This window comes from Mobula hypostoma, chromosome 15 (genome assembly GCF_963921235.1).
Source record: "Mobula hypostoma chromosome 15, sMobHyp1.1, whole genome shotgun sequence".
Classification (NCBI taxonomy): Eukaryota; Metazoa; Chordata; class Chondrichthyes; order Myliobatiformes; family Myliobatidae; genus Mobula; species Mobula hypostoma.
Genome location: NC_086111.1, coordinates 1,988,123 through 2,012,057, shown reverse-complemented (window position 1 = coordinate 2,012,057; position 23,935 = coordinate 1,988,123). Strand labels below are relative to the sequence as shown.

Below are 23,935 nucleotides of genomic sequence, written 5' to 3'. Positions count from 1 at the left end.
GCAGTGTATCTGGTGAAAAGGGGAGCAGCAGTGGAGAAGTTTTAGTGCCATGAAGATTTCAGTCCTGGAGCAGTGAAAGGTCTGGTTTGCCCCAAGGTTGGTTACATATATTGATTTATTACTGCCTCATGTACCAGTGGAAACCTTTTGTTTGTATGCTGCTCAGATGGACCATTCCATGCGCAACTTCATCCAGGTAATAAGGAAGGAAACAGAATGCAGAATATAGTTTCACAGTTACAGAGGAAGTACAGTGCAGATACACAGGTAAAGTGCAAGGGCTACAGCAATGTACACTGGGAGAACAAGAATTCGTCTTTTAGCATCAGAAGGTCCTCCTGCAGCACAGATGTAACTTTGTGAAGTTCCTTGACTGGACAATGAAGGACAAAATGAGCCCTATATTTTAAATTCATATGGCACGGGACAGAATGAGGTAAAAATAGTGGAACACATTGAAAGGACGTGGGTTCAGATAGAGAGGAGTACAACTAAATATTCACCTTGCCTTGTTAAACTAGTGGGCAGCTGGAGTATTTCTCGAGGAATAATGCCCTTTATGCTCTTAATTCATGCCAGTTGAGAGGCTCCAAGGAAATCCTCCAAATTCTATCAAACTAAGGGTTGATTTATGCTGGTCAGGGGCAACTTTAATTGCCATCCCAACAAAGATTCAGCAGGACTGTTCTAGACTGTGTGTCATGAAATTATCCTTGCAACCTCACTCAAATCTCCACACAGTTCAAAGTGGGATCTTCCTCTTCAGGAGTGGGCAGCCAGGAATTCTACTTGGATCAGTTTTCACTGGGGGAGGGTGATCCCTGAAATTTCAGGTGTTTCATGTCTTAAGAACAACAAGAAGTGGAATTATTTTTCGCTACTTCATTCCGAAAGATTTCCAATAAATAGTGATGGTGAGTTACGGCAGTTAAAGACCTGTAATTGATAAACATTATAGGATAGGCACTAGTAATTAATGAGGGCTTCTGATACACAAAAAAATTCTCATAGAGCTCATTGCTGGCTCGATGTTTTCATGAAGGAAATGAAACTGCTGAAATAAATCCTGCAAAAATTAAAACTTATTTATATTGTGACCCACAAACCTTTCAGAAACATGAAATACAACAACCAGGTTTAACATAAACATTTGAGCAACTATAAACTGCATGCAATTGATCAAAATGTATACAGCCAGATAAGGCAGTCACATCAGCCAGTGGAATCTTCCCAATAAATTAATGTGATTCTGATTAGATTTCAAGTTCAATTACATTCACAGTTCAAATGAATCAGTCACCCATACAAACAGCAAATCCTCTTTCAGCAAACTATATCATAGTAAAAAATGTGGAGTAGTTTAACTTCTGTCATATTCTGCACTGTCGAAATTCTTTCTTATTACAATTTAATCATTCAGGAATACTTGCAAACTTTTTAATAATAGAAGACAGAGGTTAGCCCATGTCAGGAACTAGGAAGTATCATGGGAAGATTCCTGACAGGAACAGTTTCTTGGCACAAGTAGTACTCAGGAGAATGCATGGAAAGAAAGGTAAATGTTAAGAAGACTGTAGGATATATATGTGCTGCTAAACTCACAAAATTATAATTCATGTTGTTTTAGGCTCCACAAAGCAGTTTGTGTTGTTTGCAAAAATTAAACCCATGCAACAAACAGCATCCTTTCACTATACTAGGCTTGCACTGAGTAAATTTCAGATACGGTTATTGCAAGTGGGCAATTAAACAACTAAACATATTCACTAAAATGAATACTGAAAATTTTAAAACACGCTAATTCTGAGAAGTGCCAGTCTCTATGCAGCTATAGCAGTTACTACAAATATAAGAATAAATACAAACTCACAGTAGGCATAGTCATGTCAGCCAATGGAATCTTTCCACTGAGTCATCATTATTCTATCAAATGCCAGATTCTATTGCACTCACAGTCCATAAACTGTGAAAGTTGCTCTGCTCAATTTAAAGTGACCAAAGTATGTCAGAGAGCTTGAAGTGTGGGGAGATTGTTGGGGAGAGGGCACAGTGTGGCTAGATAATACCTTATTGTCTTTCATGGAAAGAGCTATAAACTAATCATACGTTAAACATGAAATGCAAAAAAATCATTTGCTCACCCCATTCTCATTCTCGATTGGCAACCTGATAAATATGTTCATTGTTGATAAGTTGTGTCCTTCGAACTCTTTTAAGTCATCAATGGTAAGTCCGCCCATAATGAAATGTGACCTAAAGGTACCAAGTACTAGAATTACGCAGTTGCAAAGCTTCTTGTGTGCTTCGTTTTCCCTTCTGAGGCGTAACCAAGATTACATCTGAGAGCCCAAAACACCAGTAAAACATTTCAAAGCAATTAGCACTAAAATAAAAACAGAACTAGAGGGAGTCTTACGCCTTTTTCAGTGAACAATATAATTGTTTTGTCAGTGTAAGCAGCTACAGGGGGAGGGGGAAGGGAAGGAATTGCAGATATTTTAGGTTGAAGCACCATGTCAGGACCCATTCAGTGAGAGTACTGAAATGCTGACCCTTCCACTGTGAATTGTTGCTTTAAATCATGCAGACAGCTGTTTGTTTCATTGGAAGCAAGTTCATTATTATTGTCTTATATGATATAAAACTTGTTTTACAACAGCAGTACAATGCAAAGACATGGGATTACTGCAAAATACTAAACAAATAAAACAGAAAAAGGAATAATGAGGTAGTGTTTATTGGTTTGCCCAACGCCAGCCCCCTAGGCCTGAGTCAATGTTGTTGTTGTAGTATTATCATTATTATATTGGCTAGTGGGTACCTGGCCAAGTGGTTAAGGCATTCGTCTAGTGACCTGAAGGTCGTGAGTTCGAGCCCCAGCCAAGGCAGCGTGTTGTGTCCTTGAGCAAGGCACTTAATCACACATTGCTCTGCGATGACACTGGTGCCAAGCTGTATGGGTCATAATGCCCTTCCCTTAGACAACATTGGTGTCGTGGAGAGGGGAGACTTGCAGCATGGGCAACTGCCGGTCTTCCATACGACCTGTGCCCTGGAGAGTGAAGACTTTCCAGGCGCAGATCCACGGTCCCACAAGACTAACGGATGCCTTATTATTAGTATATTGGCTCATAGACCATTCAGAAATCTGATGGTGGTGGGGAAGAAGTGGTTCCCTCTGATGTAAATTACTTACATGACTGTAAGTGATTTTATATTTCACTTAACAATTAATGCAAATTCTTAGCCTGAAGAAAAATTATGCACATTAAAATTATAAAACAATGGCTAAATTACATTCTCTCTAATGTTTTACTCAAAATGTCTTGCTCACTAATCTATAAATTTCAGCAACAAATACTAAGTGGCTTTGCAAGGATAATTTGATTTTAAATGTGTGAATAGGTCTGTGAAGGTTAATGTTGCATCAAGGCTGTAACTATTTCGATACTTATGTCAATTACATGGTTGCATGAACAGGTATTCCTTTTAGAACAGTGAATCTTTTGTTTGAAACAGCCTTTACTGTACTGGCATAGTTAGTTTGTCTACAAAACATTCTACATTAAAAGGTTTAATCTAATTCATTCATGCAGATGTCAGCAACAATTTATAAACTGTCAACAGAATCCTTGTACTATTTGGGAATCTAAGTTCTGAATCCACAAAATTTATATGAATGGGGAGTGAAGCAGGTTAATTGTAGAAGTTTTCACTGATTGACAATTTAATTGACTGTTTTAATCAACCAGTAATATACATTGCCACACCTTGTCCAAGTATTTGAACCACATAGTTCCCCAATTAGTTTTTATTCTTAATATATTTAGTTCAAAATTTTCCTAGTATCTTAAAAAATTGCTTAACTGTTTAACTTAAATGTTTTCCTGGAACATAATCCTTTCATAAATCAAAGAATACATGTATTTTTCACACACACAGCATGGCAAGTTTCAGCCCTTCCATCATAAGAAATACTTGAAAATATACAAAATGCAGAAAACTATCAATGTGTTAATAGCATCTGTTAGAGTGATGTTTGGGTTTAGCATTTTTACAGTTAGCAAATGACTTCTCAGCTACCAATCTTCAAATCTGAGGCTACGTCCACACTGCGTCGGATAATTTTGAAAACGTCGGTTTCGGGTAAAAACGACAGGCGTACACACTAAGTGTTTTTCAAAATATCTCTGTCCACACTAACACGGATATTTGGGTGAATCTCCTCTACTGGGCATGCACAGGACACACAGAAAACAAGCGAAGAGGAAACGGTATACTTGGTGCACGTTTGTCCAGTTACAGAGTAGAAAAACTTCAAAGAAATTGCTCTTGGCTCTCGCACAGGAAGACTTAAAACTAAAAAAAACAAATACTGGAGCAAATGGAGGCAACCAACAGGGAGTTCACGGACAGTATGACCCGGCTGACGACGAACTTTGAAAAACTGACCAACTCTGTTGTATTAATAAAGCACCTTGTTAAATGTATAAAAGATGTCTGCATCAGTGTTATCTTGTATTTCCATACAATGTTAAATTAGGCTGTTACACATCTATTGTCAGAGAAGTACTTGCATAAATAGGTAAAGCACCTTCATACAAGCAAGGACAGAAAACAGGGCAAAGTGAGTATATTTATTTATTCAGTAAGCTATGGGTCAAAGTATTTGGTGAGTACATTTCTAACTCTTCTGGCTTCAGTCTCGTTGCCGCCTGTTCTGAAATTGTTAGGTTGTGTTCAAGAAAACAATGAAATGCCGTGCTGCGGCCACCTGTTCCAGCAGGTCATGACAGCGTTTTTAAATAGTCAAAAAAGCTCACTTTACAATTTAACTCTCACGCCGTTCACACCGACTGCGCGTTATAACAGCCGTACGGCAGTGCTTGCGCAGTGCCAAGCAGAAGCAGAAAAAACATTGTTGCTGTGGTGTTGTCATGACAGCGTTTTTAAATCTCTCCATATTTACCCCGTACACACTACAACAGATATTAGGCGTTTTCAGATTTATTCACTCTGGAGACCGTTTCTGAAAATCTCCGTTTTCAGGGGATGAAAACGCCGCTTTAGTGTGGACGGAGGGTCAAAACGAAGAGAAAATGCTTCGTTTTCAAAATTATCCGGCATAGTGTGGACGTAGCCTGAACGTAAGTTGTAGACTTAATTTAAATGAACAATAGGTTCCTAAAAGCCATGAATCACAGACCAGACAATGCTGATCAAATTTAAATATCTGTGTTGTGGGTGCAAATCAAGAAGTTTGTGAAGTTTGTGTGTGGTTTCAAAGAAAGCATTTTAAATATGGAATTTTCTTTGATGTTCAGCACATAAAATGTGTGTAGTGCTGGCAAAGGCAGACCCTTCGACCAAAATCATCTCCATATGATGCTTGATCACAAATGAGAAAATCATCAGATGTGGGTATCCAAGCAACACACAAAATGCTGGAGGAACTCAGCAGGCCAGGCAGCATCTATGGAAAAGAGTGCAGTCAATGTTTCGGGCTGAGACCCTTCATAAGGACTGGAGAGAAATAAAATATGAGGAGTCAGAGTAAGAAGCTGGGGGGGAAGAGAGGAAGAAACATAGGTGATAGGTGAAACCAGGGGCGAGGGGGGCAGTGACAGGTGAGGTAAAGCGCTGGGAAGCTGATTGGTGAAAGAGATACAGGGCTGAAGAAGGAGGAATCTGATAGGAGAGGACAGAAGGACATGGAAGAAAGAAATGGGGGAGGAGCACCTGAAAGAGATGATGGGCAGGTAAGGAGATAAGGTGAGAGAGGGAAAGGGAAAAAGGGAATGGTGAAGGGGTCGGGGGGGCAATTATCAGAAGCTGGAGAAATCAATGTTTATGCCATCAGGTTGGAGGTTACCCAGAGAGAGTACAAGGTGTTGCTCTTGCAGCCTGAGTATGGCCTCATCACAACAGTAGAGGAGGCCATGGACTCACATGTTGGAATGGAAATGAAAAATGGGATCAAAATGGGTGGCCACTGGGAGATACCGCTTTTTCTAGCAGATAGAGCATAGATACTCAGCGAAACAGTCTCCCAGTCAATGTTGGGTCTCACCGACATACAGGAGGTCACACTGGGAGCACCAGAAAAGGTAGATGACTCCCAACAGACTCATAGGTGAAGTGTCACCTCATCTGGAAGGAATGTTTGGGGACCTGAATGGTAGTGAGGGAGGAGATGTACGGGCCAGTGTGGCACTTGTTCCGCTTGCAAGGGTAAGTGCCAGGAGGGAGATCAGTGAGGAGGGACGAATGGACAAGGGAGTTGCTCAGGAAGTGATCCCTGAGGAAAGCAGAAAGTGAGGGTGGGGAAGGGAAAGATGTGCTTGGTGGTGGAATCCCATTGGAAATGGTAGAAGTTACGGAGAACTAGAGGCTGGTGGGGTGGTAGATGAGAAGAGAAACCCTATCCCTGGTGGGGTGGTAGATGAGGACAAGAGAAACCCTATCCCTGGTGGGGTGGTAGATGAGACAGAGAAACCCTATCCCTGGTGGGGTGGTGGATGAGAAGAGAAACCCTATCCCTGGTGGGGTGGTAGATGAGGACAAGAGAAACCCTATCCCTGGTGGGGTGGTGGATGAGAAGAGAAACCCTATCCCTGGTGGGGTGGTGGATGAGAAGAGAAACCCTATCCCTGGTGGGGTGGTAGATGAGGACAAGAGAAACCCTATCCCTGGTGGGGTGGTGGATGAGGACAAGAGAAACCCTATCCCTGGTGGGGTGGTGGATGAGAAGAGAAACCCTATCCCTGGTGGGGTGGTGGATGAGAAGAGAAACCCTATCCCTGGTGGGGTGGTGGATGAGAAGAGAAACCCTATCCCTGGTGGGGTGGTTGATGAGAAGAGAAACCCTATCCCTGGTGGGGTGGTGGATGAGGACAAGAGAAACCCTATCCCTGGTGAGGTGGTAGATGAGAAGAGAAACCCTATCCCTGGTGGGGTGGTGGATGAGAAGAGAAACCCTATCCCTGGTGGGGTGGTAGATGAGGACAAGAGAAACCCTATCCCTGGTGGGGTGGTAGATGAGGACAAGAGAAACCCTATCCCTGGTGGGGTGGTGGATGAGAAGAGAAACCCTATCCCTGTTGGGGTGGTGGATGAGAAGAGAAACCCTATCCCTGGTGGGGTGGTAGATGAGAAGAGAAACCCTATCCCTGGTGGGGTGGTGGATGAGGACAAGAGAAACCCTATCCCTGGTGAGGTGGTAGATGAGAAGAGAAACCCTATTCCTGGTGGGGTGGTGGATGAGAAGAGAAACCCTATCCCTGGTGGGGTGGTAGATGAGGACAAGAGAAACCCTATCCCTGGTGGGGTGGTAGATGAGAAGAGAAACCCTATCCTAGGTGGGGTGGTGGATGAGAAGAGAAACCCTATCCCTGGTGGGGTGGTAGATGAGGACAAGAGAAACCCTATCCCTGGTGGGATGGTAGATGAGAAGAGAAACCCTATCCCTGGTGGGGTGGTGGATGAGAAGAGAAACCCTATCCCTGGTGGGGTGGTAGATGAGGACAAGAGAAACCCTATCCCTGGTGGGGTGGTGGATGAGAAGAGAAACCCTATCCCTGGTGGGGTGGTAGATGAGAAGAGAAACCCTATCCCTGGTGGGGTGGTAGATGAGAAGAGAAACCCTATCCCTGGTGGGGTGGTAGATGAGAAGACAAACCCTATCCCTGGTGGGGTGGTAGATGAGGACAAGAGAAACCCTATCCCTGGTGGGATGGTAGATGAGAAGAGAAACCCTATCCCTGGTGGGGTGGTAGATGAGGACAAGAGAAACCCTATCCCTGGTGGGGTGGTGGATGAGAAGAGAAACCCTATCCCTGGTGGGGTGGTAGATGAGGACAAGAGAAACCCTATCCCTGGTGGGGTGGTAGATGAGGACAAGAGAAACCCTATCACTGGTGGGGTGGTAGATGAGAAGAGAAACCCTATCCCTGGTGGGGTGGTAGATGAGGACAAGAGAAACCCTATCCCTGGTGGGGTGGTAGATGAGGACAAGAGAAACCCTATCCGTGGTGGGGTGGTGGATGAGAAGAGAAACCCTATCCCTGGTGGGGTGGTAGATGAGGACAAGAGAAACCCTATCCCTGGTGGGGTGGTGGATGAGGACAAGAGAAACCCTATCCCTGGTGGGGTGGTGGATGAGAAGAGAAACCCTATCCCTGGTGGGGTGGTAGATGAGAAGAGAAACCCTATCCCTGGTGGGGTGGTAGATGAGGACAAGAGAAACCCTATCCCTGGTGGGATGGTAGATGAGAAGAGAAACCCTATCCCTGGTGGGGTGGTGGATGAGAAGAGAAACCCTATCCCTGGTGGGGTGGTAGATGAGGACAAGAGAAACCCTATCCCTGGTGGGGTGGTGGATGAGGACAAGAGAAACCCTATCCCTGGTGGGGTGGTGGATGAGAAGAGAAACCCTATCCCTGGTGGGGTGGTAGATGAGGACAAGAGAAACCCTATCCCTGGTGGGGTGGTGGATGAGGACAAGAGAAACCCTATCCCTGGTGGGGTGGTAGATGAGGACAAGAGAAACCCTATCCCTGGTGGGGTGGTGGATGAGAAGAGAAACCCTATCCTAGGTGGGGTGGTGGATGAGAAGAGAAACCCTATCCCTGGTGGGGTGGTGGATGAGAAGAGAAACCCTATCCCTGGTGGGGTGGTAGATGAGGACAAGAGAAACCCTATCCCTGGTGGGGTGGTGGATGAGGACAAGAGAAACCCTATCCCTGGTGGGGTGGTAGATGAGGACAAGAGAAACCCTATCCCTGGTGGGGTGGTGGATGAGAAGAGAAACCCTATCCTAGGTGGGGTGGTGGATGAGAAGAGAAACCCTATCCCTGGTGGGGTGGTAGATGAGGACAAGAGAAACCCTATCCCTGGTGGGGTGGTAGATGAGGACAAGAGAAACCCTATCCCTGGTGGGATGGTGGAAGGATGGGGCAGATGTGAGATGTGGTTGAGGCAGCATTGATGGTGGAGGAAGGGAAGCCTCTTTCCTGGAAGAAGTTCTGGAATGAAAAGTCTCACGCTGAGAGCAGATGTGGTGGACACAGAGGAATTGAGAGAAGAGATGGCATTTTTACAAGTAACAAGGTAGGAAGAGGTATAGTTCAGGTGTCTGTGATTGGGAGCACCTACACTCCATCTGCTAGAAAAAGTGGGATCTGCAGTGGCCACCCATTTTAATTCCACTTTCCATTCCCATTCCAACAGGTCAGTCCATGGCCTCCTCTACTGCCGCGTTGAGGCCACACACAGGTTGGATGAGAAACACCTTATATTCTGCCTGGGTAGCCTCCAACCTGATGGCACGAACATCGATTTCTTGAAGTTCTGGTAATGACTTCCCTCCCCTTCACCATTTCCCTCTCTCACCTCGTCTCCTTATCTGTCCATCACCTCCTTTTGGTGCTCTTCCCCCTTTTCTTTCTTCCATGGCATTCTGTCCTCTCCCATCAGATTTCCCCTTCCCCAGCCCTTTATCTTTTCCACCAATCAACTTCCCAACTCTTTACTTCACCCTCCACTCCCCTCCTGGATTCATCTATCATCTACTACCTTTTATGTCTTCCTCTCTTCTCCGCCCCCCCCCCCCCCACCGTCCAACTCTGATTTCACATCCTTTTTGTTCTCCAGCACTGATAAAGGGTCTCGGCCCAAAATGTTGTCTGTACTGTTTTCCATAGCTGCTGAGTTCCACCAGCATTTGTGTTGCCTCCATACGATGCCTGCTGTATCTTGTGTTGCCTCCATACGATGCCTGCTGTATCTTGTGTTGCCTCCATACGATGCCTGCTGTATCTTGTGTTGCCTCCATACGATGCCTGCTGTATCTTGTGTTGCCTCCATACGATGCCTGCTGTATCTTGTGTTGCTGCTTCATGGCTACCAGTACTTTTCTCCGGTGACTTCATTCACAACATCGTCAATTGCAAAATGAGCAGAAGCAAAAATCACAAATACTTTCTTCAAAATACGTGGCACCATTGCTGAGAAATTGAATTTAGGTGCAAAAAAAATCACTGCATACAATGCAAGTCCCGGATTGTAACCTCTCTACACTGGAAGTTCTTTGAAAGTAGACTGTTATATTTCCAACCAAGAAATAGTAATTCTCTCGCTACATGTTGGTCACACATTAAGTTTTCTTGTGCATGAAGTGTTTGCAAATGTTGCACTACTCTCACACTCTTCAATGGGAAGAACTTAGATCTTAAAGGACTTCTCCTCATGCCAACCTCAAGACCAGCTACATAGTACATGGAGAGGAGGAAAACCTTAAGGGACATGAAATATGGCAACGTTTCATGCACGTGGGTGGTCCCCAGGAATGTGAAATGCTCTCAGTCACAAGGCGCTGGAAGATCAGTAAGGGAAAGATTACGCTATGTTGCACTGACGTACATATAGTTAAAAGACCAAAATCATTGATGATCGAAATACCTTTGTCACTGCACAATGAAGCTGGCGCAATGTTAGAATACAAAAAAAAAAGCTCTTTGGTGCCCTTTAACATACTTTCCTCCTTTTTTGTGAATTTCATTCAACAGCCATTCTCTTGACATGGGAAGTCCAATTTTGGTTGATAAGAGGTGAAAGATTCTCAACATAGGATGTTACTTCATGGACATCTGATGGCAAGTAAAAGAAGAGTCCATTCCAACTTTGTGACTGATGTAATTTCACATGGAATCTTGAATTTGAACATGGAAATCCTTGCCAGTGGGATAAACTCAGATAAAATGTGTGCTTTGCCAGCTTAATAATTTATTTCCTCCAATGGAGTTCCCTCAATGAAATAACATGTGCTGCATGAAACTGAACCATAAAATAGGTGCTCTTATTTTCTGATATGTGCTAATGTACCTTATCTTAAAGAAGATGCCAATTTGTACATTTAAAATACCTTCAATCTACTCAGTATAGATCAATCAGTCATTGGATAAACTTGCTAAGCTGTTAAGGAAAGCAAACAGAGAAATTTCAAAGCTAAGTAAAGTGGCAAAGTCTTACTTTACTATCATTGGCAGGTACTCTTTACTTTTCCAAGATTCTATTACAGCCTTATCCACATTGCCTATGGCTGCTTCTGAAGGCACGAGAACAGTCACATTAGCTCCTGCGGGGATTTCCACTCCTTCCTGCAATTTCTGTTTTAAAAGAAAAAATGGCAAGCATCTCAGACTTCATCATCTGATCTACAAAATTTTCTCTCCAAACAAAGGTTAATTCCTACACTCTAACCTTCACTCACGTCACCTTCTCATGCTTAAACTCAAAATCCTTTCCCATTAATAAGTTAGAGCCCCTTATGAACTGTGATATAATTTTACCCAATATAACCCTGTGTTTAATCTGAAATGCACCTTCGCTCCATTCACCAAAAACAAGATTTGCCAGTGGACAACCAGTTTAATTCCAAACTCCATTCCCATTTCAACATGTCGGCCAATAGTTTCCTCTTCTGCCATGACGTAGCCACTCTCAGGCTGAAGGTGCAACAGCTCATATTCCATCTGGGTAGCCTCCAATCTGATGGCATGAACATTGATTCCTATAACTTCCATAAATGTTTCCCCCCTCCCTACCCTGTTCCCTCTTCCATTCCACACTTGCGCTCCCTCTCACCTCTACTGTTCTCTTCAAATGTCTATCAAGTCCCCTGGCATCCCTCCTCCACTCTCCTCTCCTAGATTCCTTATTCTTCAGCCCTTTGCCTTTTTCACCTATCACATCTATGTGGCTTACTTCCTGCCCCTGGGTTTACCTATCGCCTTCTAGTTTGTACTCCTTCCCCCCGCCCCCACCTTCTTATTCTAGCTTCTTCCCCCTTTCTTTCCAGTCCTGATTAAGTGTCTTGGCCCAAAATGTCTGTAGATGCTGTCTGTCCTGCTGAGTTCCTCCAGCATTTTCTGTGTGTTACTCAAACTAAGAGCAAGAAGGCTAGAAGGCTGCGAGTGAACGGCTGATTTTTGGAGCCAAGGCAGTTTTTACCGCTCAGGGTAAAAGAGAGGCAAGACTGCACAGGCGCGTGATGTCAGCCAGTAGAGCGCGAAAGGTTTAAAAAGATGACCACCATATCCAGCGGGCAGTGTTAGGAGCGGGCAGTGAAGTGAGAGGCAGTAGAGTGATAGGGCCTTGGCTCAACGGGCTTTAGGGGTAATGAGATGAGGCGAGGTAGGTTTACCGGTGTTATTTACGGAAAGGAGGAAGTATGTGTGTGAGGCCAGTTTTCTGTGCTCAGTGTCAGATGTGGGAGGTCCTGGAGACTACCAGCCTCCCAGACGGCCACATCTGCACCAGGTGCGTCGAGCTGCAGCTCCTGAGGGACCGTGTTAGGGAACTGGAGATGTAGCTCGATGACCTTCATCTGGTCAGGGAGAGCGAGGAGGTGATAGTAAGGAGTTATAGGCAGGTGGTCACAACGGGGCCACAGGAGACAGACAAGTGGGTCACAATCAGGAGGGGGAAGGGGAAGAGTCAGGTACTAGAGAGTACCCCCGTGTCTGTCCCCCTTGACAATAAGTACTCCTGTTTGAGTACTGTTGGGGCGGGAACAGCCTACCTGGGGGAAGCAACAGTGGCCGCGCCTCTGGCACAGAGTCTGGCCCTGTGGCTCAGAAGGGTAGGGAAAGGAAGAAGGCAGTAGTGATAGGGGACTCTATAGTTAGGGGTCAAACAGGCGATTCTGTGGACGCAGGAAAGAAACACGGATGGTAGTTTTCCTCCCAGGTGTCAGGGTCCAGGATGTTTCAGATCGTGTCCAAGATATCCTGCAGTGGGAGGGAGAACAGCCAGAGGTTGTGGTACATATTGGTACCAATGACATAGGTAGGAAAAGAGAAGAGTTCCTGAAAACAGACTACAGGGAGTTAGGAAGGAAGTTCAGAAGCAGGACCACAAAGGACAAGATGGTGCGACGACAGCGCACATGGCCTTTCCGGTGATGAATATCTGCTATCTGTCAAATAGGGGACCATGCACAATCCTGATTTGATGGAGACAGACGTGCGTGCATAGCGGAACATCTAGAAAACTTCTGAAATGTCTGCTTTGCTACCACTGCTACAGGGTGTGGTAACCGGAATCTCTGGAGCTGAAGGCCTCGAAATCCTCGGCTTTGCGTGTTTCAGCGGCTGGGGAGAGGTCGAGGGCGCTCGGGAGGCTGTATCGGAGAGGCTGCTCGGAAGCTCGAAGTTTTCGGATGGATGGACTCAGTGTTGGTTGTGGTCGGCTGCTTCCAAGGTATCGGCAAGTTGTCGGTGCCTGGAGATTTATGGCAGGGAGTTTCCCCCTTTTGCCACCACTATCAGGGACTCAGGAGTTGATCGACTCGGGACTTTGAGACTTTTTTTTTACAGTGTCTATGGGCTGTTCTTTATCAAATTATGGTATTGCTTTGCACTGCTGTAACTATATGTTATAATTATGTGGTTCTGTCAGTGTTAGTCTTTGGTCTGTCTTGTTTTCTGTGATATCACGCCGGAGAAACATTGTATCATTTCTTAATTCATGTATGCATTTCTAAATGACAATAAAAGAGGACTGAGTGTTCTCATAATCTAAAAAAAGTAGTCATCTCGGGACTACTGCCTTTGCCACGTGACAGTGAGTATAGGAATAGAATGAGGTTGAGGATAAATACGTGGCTGAGGGATTGGAGCAGGGGGCAGGGATTCAGATTTCTGGATCACTGTGATCTCTTTTGAGACACATGTGACCTGTACAAAAAGGATGGGTTGCATCTGAATCCCAGGGAGACTAATATCCTGGCCAGGAGGTTTGCTAAGGCTACTGGGGAGAGTTTAAACTAGAATTGTTGGGGGGTGGGAACCGAACTGAAGAGACTGGGGAAGAGGTAGTTGGCTCACAAATAGGGAAAGCTTGTAGACAAGTGCGAGAGGGACGATAGGCAGGTGATAGAGAAGGGACGCATTCAGACTGAAGTATTGAGATGCGTCTATTTTAACACAAGGAGTGTTGTGAGCAAAGCAGATGAGCTTAGAGCGTGGATCAGTACTTGGAGATATGATGTGGTGGCCATTACAGAGACTTGGATGACTCAGGGACAGGAATGGCTACTTCAAGTGCCAGGCTTTAGATGTTTCAGAAAGGACAGGGAGGGAGGCAAAGGAGGAGGGGGCGTGGCACTGTTGATCAGAGATAATGTCACGGCTGTAGAAAAGGTGGACATCATGGAAGGATTGTCTACTGAGTCTCTGTGGGTGGAGGTTAGGAACACGGAAGGGTCAATAACTTTACTGGGTGTTTTTATAGGCCACCCAATAGTAACAGGGATATCGAAGAGCAGATAGGGAAACAGATCCTGGAAAGGTGTAATAATAACAGTTGTCATAATGGGAGATTTTAATTTCCCAAATATCGATTGGCATCTCCCTAGAGCAACGAGTTTAGATGGGGTGGAGTTTATTATGTGTGTTCAGGAAGGTTTCTTGACACAATATGTAGATAAGCCTACAAGAGGAGAGGCTGTACTTGATTTGGTATTGGGAAATGAACCTGGTCAGGTGTCAGATCTCCCAGTGGGAGAGCATTTTGGAGATAGTGATCATAATTCTATCTCCTTTACAATAGCATTGGAGAGAGACAGGAACAGACAAGTTCGAAAGGCGTTTAATTGGAGTAAGGGAATTATGAGGTTATCAGGCAGGAAATTGGAAGCTTAAACAGGAAATACATGTTCTCAGGGAAGAGTATGGAAGAAATGTGGCAAATATTCAGGGGATATTGTGTGGCGTTCTGCATAGGTACGTTCCAATGAGAAAGGGAAGTTATGGTAGAGTACAGGAACCGTGGTGTACAAAGGCTGTAATAAATCTAGTCAAGAAGAAAAGAAAAGCTTACAAAAGGTTCAGAGAGTTAGGTAATGTTAGAGATCTAGAAGATTATAAGGCTAATAGGAAGGAGCTTAAGAAGGAAATTAGAAGAGCCAGAAGGGAAGGGACCATGAGAAGGCCTTGGCGGGCAGGATTAAGGAAAACCCCAAGGCATTCTGCAAGTATGTGAAGAGCAAGAGGATAAGACGTGAAAGAATGGGACCTACCAAGTGTGACAGTGGGAAAGTATGTACGGAACTGGAGGAAATAGCAGAGGTACTTAATGAATACTTTACTTCAGTGTTCACTATGGAAAAGGATCTTGGTGATTGTACTGATGACTTGCAGCAGACTGAAATGCTTGAGCATGTAGATATTAAGAAAAGGATGTGCTGGAGCTTTTGGAAAGCATCAAGTTGGATAAGTCGCTGGGACCGGATGAGATGTACCCCAGACTACTGTAGGAGGTGAGGGAGGAGATTGATGAGCCTCTGGTGATGATCTTTGTGTCATCAATGGAGACAGGAGAGGTTCTGGAGGATTGGAGGGTTGCAGATGTTGTTCCTTTATTCAAGAAAGGGAGTAGAGATAGCCCAGGAAATTATAGACCAGTGAGTCTCTCCTCAGTGGTTGGTAAGTTGATGGAGAAGATCCTGAGAGACAGGATTTATGAACATTTGGAGAGGTATAATATGATTAGGAATAGTCAGCATGGCTTTGTCAGGGGCAGGTTGTGCCTTACGAGCCTGATTGAATTTTTTGAGAATGCGACTAAACACATTGATGAAGGAAGAGTAGTAGATGTAGTGTATATGGATTTCAGCAAGGCATTTGATAAGGTACTCTATGCAAGGCTTATTGAGAAAATAAGGAGGCATGGGATCCAAGGGGACATTGCTTTATGGATCCAGAACTGATTTGCCCACAGAAGGCAAAGAGTGGTTGCTGACGGGTCATATTCTGCATGGAGGTCTGTGACCAGTGGTGTGCCTCAGGGATCTGTTCTGAGACCCTTACTCTTCGTGATTTTTATAAATGACCTGGATGAGGAAATGGAGGAATGGGTTAGTAAGTTTGCTGATGACACAAAGGTTGGAGGTGTTGTGGGCAGTGTGGAGGGCTGTCAGAGGTTACAGTGGGACATTGATAGGATGCAAAACTGGGCTGAGAAGAGGCAGATGGAGTTCAGCCCAGATAAGTGTGAGGTGGTTCATTTTGGTAGGTCAAATATGATGGTAGAATATAGTACTAATGGTAAGACTCTTGGCAGTGTGGAGGATCAGAGGGAACTTGGGGTCCGAGTCCGTAGGACACTCAAAGCAGATGCGCAGGTTGACTCTGTGGTTAAGAAGGCATACGGTGCATTAGACTTCATCAATCGTGAAGTTGAATTTAGGAACCGAGAGGTAATGTTGCAGCTATATAGGACCCAGGGGTGTATGGGGTGTCCGGGAGGGGTAGCACCTTTGGTGGGGGAACATATCGCGTCCTTTTCAGGGCGGTTAGTCCACCTTTGGTCCCCACCTGGCACTCAGCTCTCACCTGTGGCTCCCCGTAGCTGTTTGCATCCGACAGCGGCCACACCCCGGGCAACGGCTTCGACAAGCCGGCTAAACCAGGTGAGGGTAGCCGACGGGTCTCAAACCCTCGGTGTGATAGGGAGTTGTCTATCCCAGCATGTGAAGACAGACTCCGGCGGATTGAGCGGACGAGACCAATGGAAGGTCCAACGGTCAAGAAGGCGATCTCTGCAAGCATTGTGGAACGTGTAGAGCAGGACAAGACACAGAAGACATCCTGGTCATCCACTGCGCCTAGTCCCATCTCCAGCCGTCTCAACTCTGTCTTGCCACTGGATCCAGATGGGAATTGGGAAGAGAGAGTGAGGCTGACACCGTGCAACTCTCCCTCACTTAAATCCAAGTCACGCGCTAGTCTCCACACCATCTATGGTGTCAAGGTCTTCATCGATGTCAACGATGGACGAACAACCATATAGGACCCTGGTCAGACCCCACTTGGAGTACTGTGCTCAGTTCTGTTGCCTCACTACAGGAATGATGTGGAAGTCATAGAAAGGGTGCAGAGGAGATTTACAAGGATGTTGCCTGGATTAGAGAGCATGCCTTATGAGAATAGACTGAGTGTACTCGGCCTTTTCTCCTTGGAGCGACAGAGGATGAGAGGTGATCTGATAGAGGTGTATAAGATGATGAGAGGCATTGATCGTGTGGATAGTCAGAGGCTTTTTCCCAGGGCTGAAATGGTTGCCACAAGAGGACACAGGTTTAGGGTGCTGGGGAGTAGGTACAGAGGAGATGTCAGGGGTAAGTTTTTTTTACTCAGAGAGTGGTGAGTGCATGGAATGGGCAACCAGCAACGGTGGTGGAGGCAGATACGATAGGATCTTTTAAGAGACTCCTGGATAGGTACATGGAGTTTAGAAAAATAGAGAGCTATGGGTAAGCCTAGTAATTTCGAAGGTAAGGACATGTTCAGCACAACTTTGTGGGCCGAAGGGCCTGTATTGTGCTGTAGGTTTTCTATGTTTCAAACTGAGAGCATTGTTCTGTATTGAGTGGGTGAAGCTAGAGAAGGCACCAGAGTATGCATGCTCCCAGCTAATCAGTCAAACAGTTAAATTCTTACTATTCTAATGTCACTACTTTTCTTTTCAGGGCAGCTGGGGTCCCATTGGGATCTTTGATCTACAGCTGCACCCAAAAGCTACGGTTCTGCACAGCAGCATGTTCCTGTTCTTAGAGTTTGCCAAGGGGCTGTCTTTCAGTACATCCAGGTACAGCCTGAAGTCGGGTGCCTTTCACAGCCTCCGTGGACACAATTTCTCACTGGTGTCGCAAAATTAAGCATAGTGGGAGCCGGAACATTGAAGACAGTGAGAGCGGCTGTCAGAGGGCATAGCACTCAGGATCAATCACTCTCTCTCTTTTGATGATGAGGGAGAATTTGCTGCCGGTTCTTAATCAGAGAACTCAAAATAAAAAGCAATACTTCAGAGTGACGGTAACATTGAAACAGTGACTTCCGTCTTCCCTGTCGCTGTGGAAGGAGCGCTATCCGTCTCTCTCTTGTTAAAGAGAGAGAGAGCCTGACGGATATCGAATTGTTGGAATGAAGAGTTAGTTTCTGATGTACTGTAAATCATGGTCTCTCTTTGAAGCTTTACTGTTGGGTGGTGGGAATGCTGATGCTTTATGCTGGAATAAGTGGCGGGGGAGGCTTGCACATGGGAGGGGGCAGGGGGCTTTGGGGTTCTGACATTTTTTCAGTCATTCATTCTTTGGGGGTTTTCATCTGTTTTGAGGATGTCTGCGGAGAGTGAGAATTTCAGGTTGTATATTGTATACATTCTCTGATATTAACTGGAACTATTCAACTACTGTATTTCATGTATAGGACACTTGCTTTCTTGTAACTTCTTGAGAAAACATTAGGAAAAGAAATTCAATCAGGACTTGATTCTGGTTAAAAGCTGCAGAGCTGATTTATTACAAGAGATCAGCGACAGCAATGGTCACGATGGCGGACCGGGTAACAAATAAAACTAGAGTACATAAATCAGACTTCAAGAATTTTCTCAGGAATACAATAACAGAATGGAGACCATAACAGAATTTATTTTAGTGCCTGAAAGTAAAGCATTAGATATTCAAAAATGCACGGAAATAGGTGGGGATGGCTGCAGGCTTGCCAAAGGCATCCACTGAAATTAACATTTAGGGTCATTGGATTTGTTCAACAAAGGGGACCAAATCATCCAGCTCACCTTCTGTAGTTTGATGGTCAGCTGATGCACATGTGTATCACAGGATCACAGAATTGTTATGAAAGAGGAGGCTGTTCAACCAGTCTGCTTTATACCAGTTCCTAACAGAGAAATCTATTTGGTTCTTTTCCTCCATTTTTCACTACAATCCTCCATTTCCCCCATCTTTCACCACTGCAATTGCCTCTTCTTCAAATGCCTCCCTAGTTCTCTTTTGAAAATTCTAACTGATTCTCTTTCTACTATCCTCATGTGCAGTGTTGCAGATTATAATTACCTTATGAATAAAGTAGTTCAATCTCACCTCTCCTTTGTAACTTGTACCCTGAATTTTTAACTCCTGCTACTCAACGCTGAATAAAGGGAACAGTTTCCTTCCTCTTATCCTAGCTAAACTGGACATGGTATTGTATACTGGACTGCACCTCTTCCTAGAGATGCTGCCTGGCTTGCTGCGTTCACCAGCAACTTTTATGTGTGTTGATGGTATTGTATACGTGTGACCAGACCTCTTCCCTTCTACACGCATCTATTCCACGAAATCTTTTCTGTACCTTTACAAAACCATTGTTATCCTTTCTAAAGCTAGGTGAGCGGAATTGAGACAATGCTCAGTTGGTGCTCATACTGGGTTTTATAAGGGTTCACCATAATTTCCATAATTTTGGCACTCAGTATATGAATCACTGAATCACAAACCATTCTTTTAACACAGCCTGCCATTTTTATGTGTATTAACACTCAGGTCTTTCTTTTTCTGTACATCCTTTAGATTTGTGCCAATTAGCTTATATAGTCTCTCGTTCTTTCTGCTAAAGTGTATAATTTCACTGCTCTCCATATTAAATTTCATTTGCCAATGGAGTTGTTCAAAATGGAAATCTATCTCCAGCAAATTATTCAAATTCACAGTGGTCCTACTAAGCAATCAGGCTGTCCTCATTTGTAGGAAAATACAAGATGATAGTCCTAAAATCTGACTGACTTGAAGGGCTAATAATTATGTATGCAGCTATATGAAATGTACCAGGAGCAACATAAATTGATTTGTCCTTGCTTACTTGGACTTGATGGATTCAACAAAGAAACACAAATAGATAAACAAGATGATTATAAATACATTAATAAATTATCACTATCTTGACTTTACATTTGTGGGATTCTATGTACTGTTGGAAATGAGCTAAACCAGTGAGTGAAATGTAAATAGGACAAGTCAGTCTCCAACAAAACTCATAGCAATCATGCAAACTTTCTTAACCTGTTATATAATGAAACGACCTATTCATTGTGGCTTAAAGCAAAAAATCGTGTTTGATGTCTTAGTAGAAACTTTAATGGAGATTATCCTTTGCCTCATTAGTGGTTAGCATGGAGCAAAGTTTGACTGCGACAGGATACAGGATAGATTGTAGTGGATGGACAGAATGCACATCACTTGGGCTGAAGTGTACAACTTTCCTCTAGCTGGCTCAGGGAGGTTTGGTCAAAGGGGAGGAATAAATGACAGCAGTTTACAGATTGGGAGATCCACAACTATATCACTTAGTATCTTGCAACAAGACAGGATCTCAGCAAAAGATGGCAAGTCACTTTAATACTTAAAATAAGTAACAAAAAATCCATACATAAGGACAAAAAAAGGAAAGGAACTGCAAAACAATATAGACTTTTTAAAAAAATAAATTCAAGTTGTATTTCTCTTTGTAGTGAGTTGGTTACATACCTGGAGCCAGTTATTAAATCCTGAAAAGTATGCACTTGATGCCAGCTCCTTTAAAATGAATGAAGAAAAAATTCAAAATGGCAAAATAAGTGACGATACTAAAAATATATACAAATAAGAGACCAAAATAATTTGGAAAAAAAAGGAAGTTTTCATTAAACAGTTCTTTTGAACAAATGAATTATTGTTGGATACACATAATTGTTATTCTACTTACTGTTAATATATCCCCAAAGCACATAATCCCATCTCCAGCATAGCCTTCAGGGCAGGTACACATCCGGTTTCCATCCTCAGTGCGTTCACATTCAGCCTTTAGGTAGAAACAGTTAACTTCCTTAGCAAGATGTCAAATTACTCTTTACATAAGTGACCAATTTTATTAAGCACAAATGAAAATTGGGCATATCAAGGTTCAGAGATTCTGTGTTTCAAGTCCCAACCCTACTTTTATTTCCATGCAGCAATTCTTGTTGGGCATTTTCTTAGATCTTGGCTGAGTGATAAATGGTGACGCTCTGCAATAATGTGCTATTTACTTTTAGGAATATAATGTAGATGGCCTATAAATCTGCTTCTTAGTACAGAAGCAATGACTTTGTATGTTTCGATGCACACACAATGAATAAACTTGAATCTTTCCTATGGATCCTCTCAGGGTGGGTAGAGAAGGTGGTTAAGAGGGTATACAAAATATTGTCCAAGACACAGAATACAAGAAAAGGAAGGTTAAGTCATACAATTTAAGCAGCAACTATAGCTTTGCAGCAGAGTGTCATTTCACTGTAGAATTAATCATGAATAGCCTACGAGGGAAGATGATGAAGTTTCCCGCTGAGCCTCCACCAATTCTGTATTCTCACTTCTCTTTTTTAAAAAAAATCAATAAATTGCCTAGATTGTGCATGATTAAATCACAATTTAGTCAAGAATTATTGGTTGGAGATCCACCACTATACACACTGGGGCAAATTTCCTGAGACTTTATTCTCAAGTAAAGCACGAAGACTTCAGCACTGATTCTGAGAACTTTACTCCTAGGAAGCTACTTTGCAAGTGGAATAATGTGACTCCGTTTGCCTTGTAATCTCTCAGCAGAACTAAACGGCTTCCAGCAACTATGCAGTAACCTGAAGGCTGAAACAGTGAAGTGTCAGCTGGGAATTTATATTGGTGATAATTGTAATAACAATGAAAATATATAATATTGTTTTACCAATGCATGGCATCCACCATTCTCTTCTAGGCATGGATCAATTGGACTGCACATCTTGCCATCACCAGCAAACCCTCTCTTACAGACACAGTGACTCTAAAGCAATGAGATCAAAAAAAATGTTGGTCAATGGATTTTTTTTTGCATTTTTCAAGGGTTGTTAAAATACACTAACAAGCAAAGGAAAAGCTAAGACTTCAATGTTGAATGTTGCAACCAAACTACACAATGCAATATCGCTGTGACTGTGTGTGTTTACCCTTATTCCAGTTTTCTTCATCACACCAAAGAAATGCTGGTTGTTAGATTAATTAGCTCCTGTAAGCATAGAATGTGGAACCATAAGATATAGGAACAGAATTAGGCCATTTGACCCATCAAGCGTGCTCCGCCATTTCATCATGGCCAATCCAATTTTCTTCTCAGCCCCAATATCCTGCCTTCTCCCCATATCCCTTCATGCCCAGACCAATTAAGAATCTATCAACCTCTGCCTTAAAAATACACAAAGACTTGGTCTCCACAGTTGCTTGTGGAAAAGAATTCCATAAATTCACCTCTCTTTGGCTAAAGAAATTCCTCCTCATCTCCATTCTAAAAGAACACCCTAAGCAATGGGATCAACGTGCATGAAACAGCGTACTCTAATGCCTTCACCATCATTTTGGGAGATTTTAACCAGGCCAGTCTGAAAAAGTCACTAAGCAATTACCATCAACAGAACACTTGCAAAACCGGAGGAAACAACACGCTGGACCATTGCTACACCACCATCAAGAATGCCTACTGTGTTATTCCATGCCCTCACCTTGGGAAGTCTGATCACCTGGCTGTACTTCTACTCCCTGAGTATAGGCAGAGACTGAAGACTGCAGCACCAGTAGTGAGGACCAAGAAGGTTTGGACAGGGGAAGCACAGGAGCACCTACAGGACTGCTTTGAATCGGTGCATTGGACTGTATTCAGCGATTCATCTTCGAACCTGGATGAGTATGCTGCAGTTGTTACTGACTTCATTAAAACCTGTGTGGATGAGTGTGTGCCCACAAAGACATTGTATATTCCCAGACTACCATATCCAGCCACATTGTTCTTTGCCTTCCTCTTCTTTTCTTTCCCTCCACCTTTCCAGATAGCAAGTCCAACAAGATGTTATCTCTCCATGTAACGTGTCCACAATAAGCAACTTTTAACTTCATGATCTTCTTCAGCAGTATCCGTGTCTGTGTTCTATCAACTTCCGACAAAACCCTCTCATTTGAAACTTTCTCTACCCAGCTGATCTTCAACATTCGTCGATAGCACCACATTTCAAAAGCATTAATTTGTTTCATGTCATCCTTCTTCAGGGTCCATGTTTCTGATCCATACCTCAGCACTGACCATACATAACACTCGAGGAAGCGGATTCTACTTTGGATGTCTACCTTCCGATTGCATAGCAGATCTTTTAGCTTCATGAACTGGATCTTAGCCATACCTATTCTCCTTCTGATCTCAACTTCACATCTCCCGTCATCTGTCAGACAACTGCCAAGATAATCAAACTTTCGCACCTATTCAATGTCTTGACAATTCACTTGTAACGATACCATCATCAATGAGTCTTTAGTGTTTGGTTTTCATAAAGGCTCAGGAACAAGGAAGGAATATTTGCATTGAGAAACATCATGGAGAGATGCATTGAGGCACAAAAGACCATCTACTTATGCTTTATTGACTATGAAAAGGCTTTTGATAAAGTAAGACACGAGAAAGTAATAGAGGTGTTGAACAAGTACGATCTGGGTTGGGAGAATGTGCAGATAATAAGGAACTTGGATTGGAAACAGAAAGTGGCGGTCAGGGTAGAAAATGAGCTATCACCATGGGCATGTATTAAACGAGGCGTAAGGCAAGGCTGTGTTGGCTCGCTGGATTTGTTTAACCTCTACAGAGAAAGGATTTTTCGGGAATGCAACCATCAGGAGACAGGTATTCCAATCAGAGGCCAGAAGGTGGATAACATCAGATATGCGGACGGCACCATGTTGTTAGCTGACAGCGAATGCGAACTGCAAATTATGCTGAATAAAGTGAATGAGAAAAGCCTTGACTACGGACTAAAAACTCAATCCTAAGAAAACAAAATCGATGGTGGTAAGCAAAACAAACACTAAAGACTCATTCATGATGGTACCATATAACCTACTGTATAATATAGGACTACTTTATGTACTAATACATTGCATTGAGCATGCATATTGATCTGTATATATGTGTTCAGTTCGGGTTCCGAAAATAAAAGCCCCTGTTAACTTAGCTCCAGTCTCTTGCGTTTTTATTAATAGCATTGTTGTGTAAACGGCCACATA

General features: G+C 43.6%; 1 protein-coding gene across 1 annotated transcript in view; it reads right to left on the bottom strand.

Annotated features, from left to right (window-relative positions):
• Positions 1–23,935, bottom strand: part of stab1 (stabilin 1) — a 339,504-nt gene that overhangs the window by 153,336 nt on the left and 162,233 nt on the right. The window contains exons 26-30 of the mRNA XM_063067593.1: positions 21,582–21,677; positions 20,583–20,678; positions 20,366–20,413; positions 11,029–11,165; positions 2,142–2,253 (exon numbers count right to left, since the gene is read on the bottom strand). Of these exons, the coding sequence (XP_062923663.1) occupies positions 2,142–2,253; positions 11,029–11,165; positions 20,366–20,413; positions 20,583–20,678; positions 21,582–21,677 (489 nt within the window). The remainder of the gene's footprint in view (positions 1–2,141; positions 2,254–11,028; positions 11,166–20,365; positions 20,414–20,582; positions 20,679–21,581; positions 21,678–23,935) is intronic.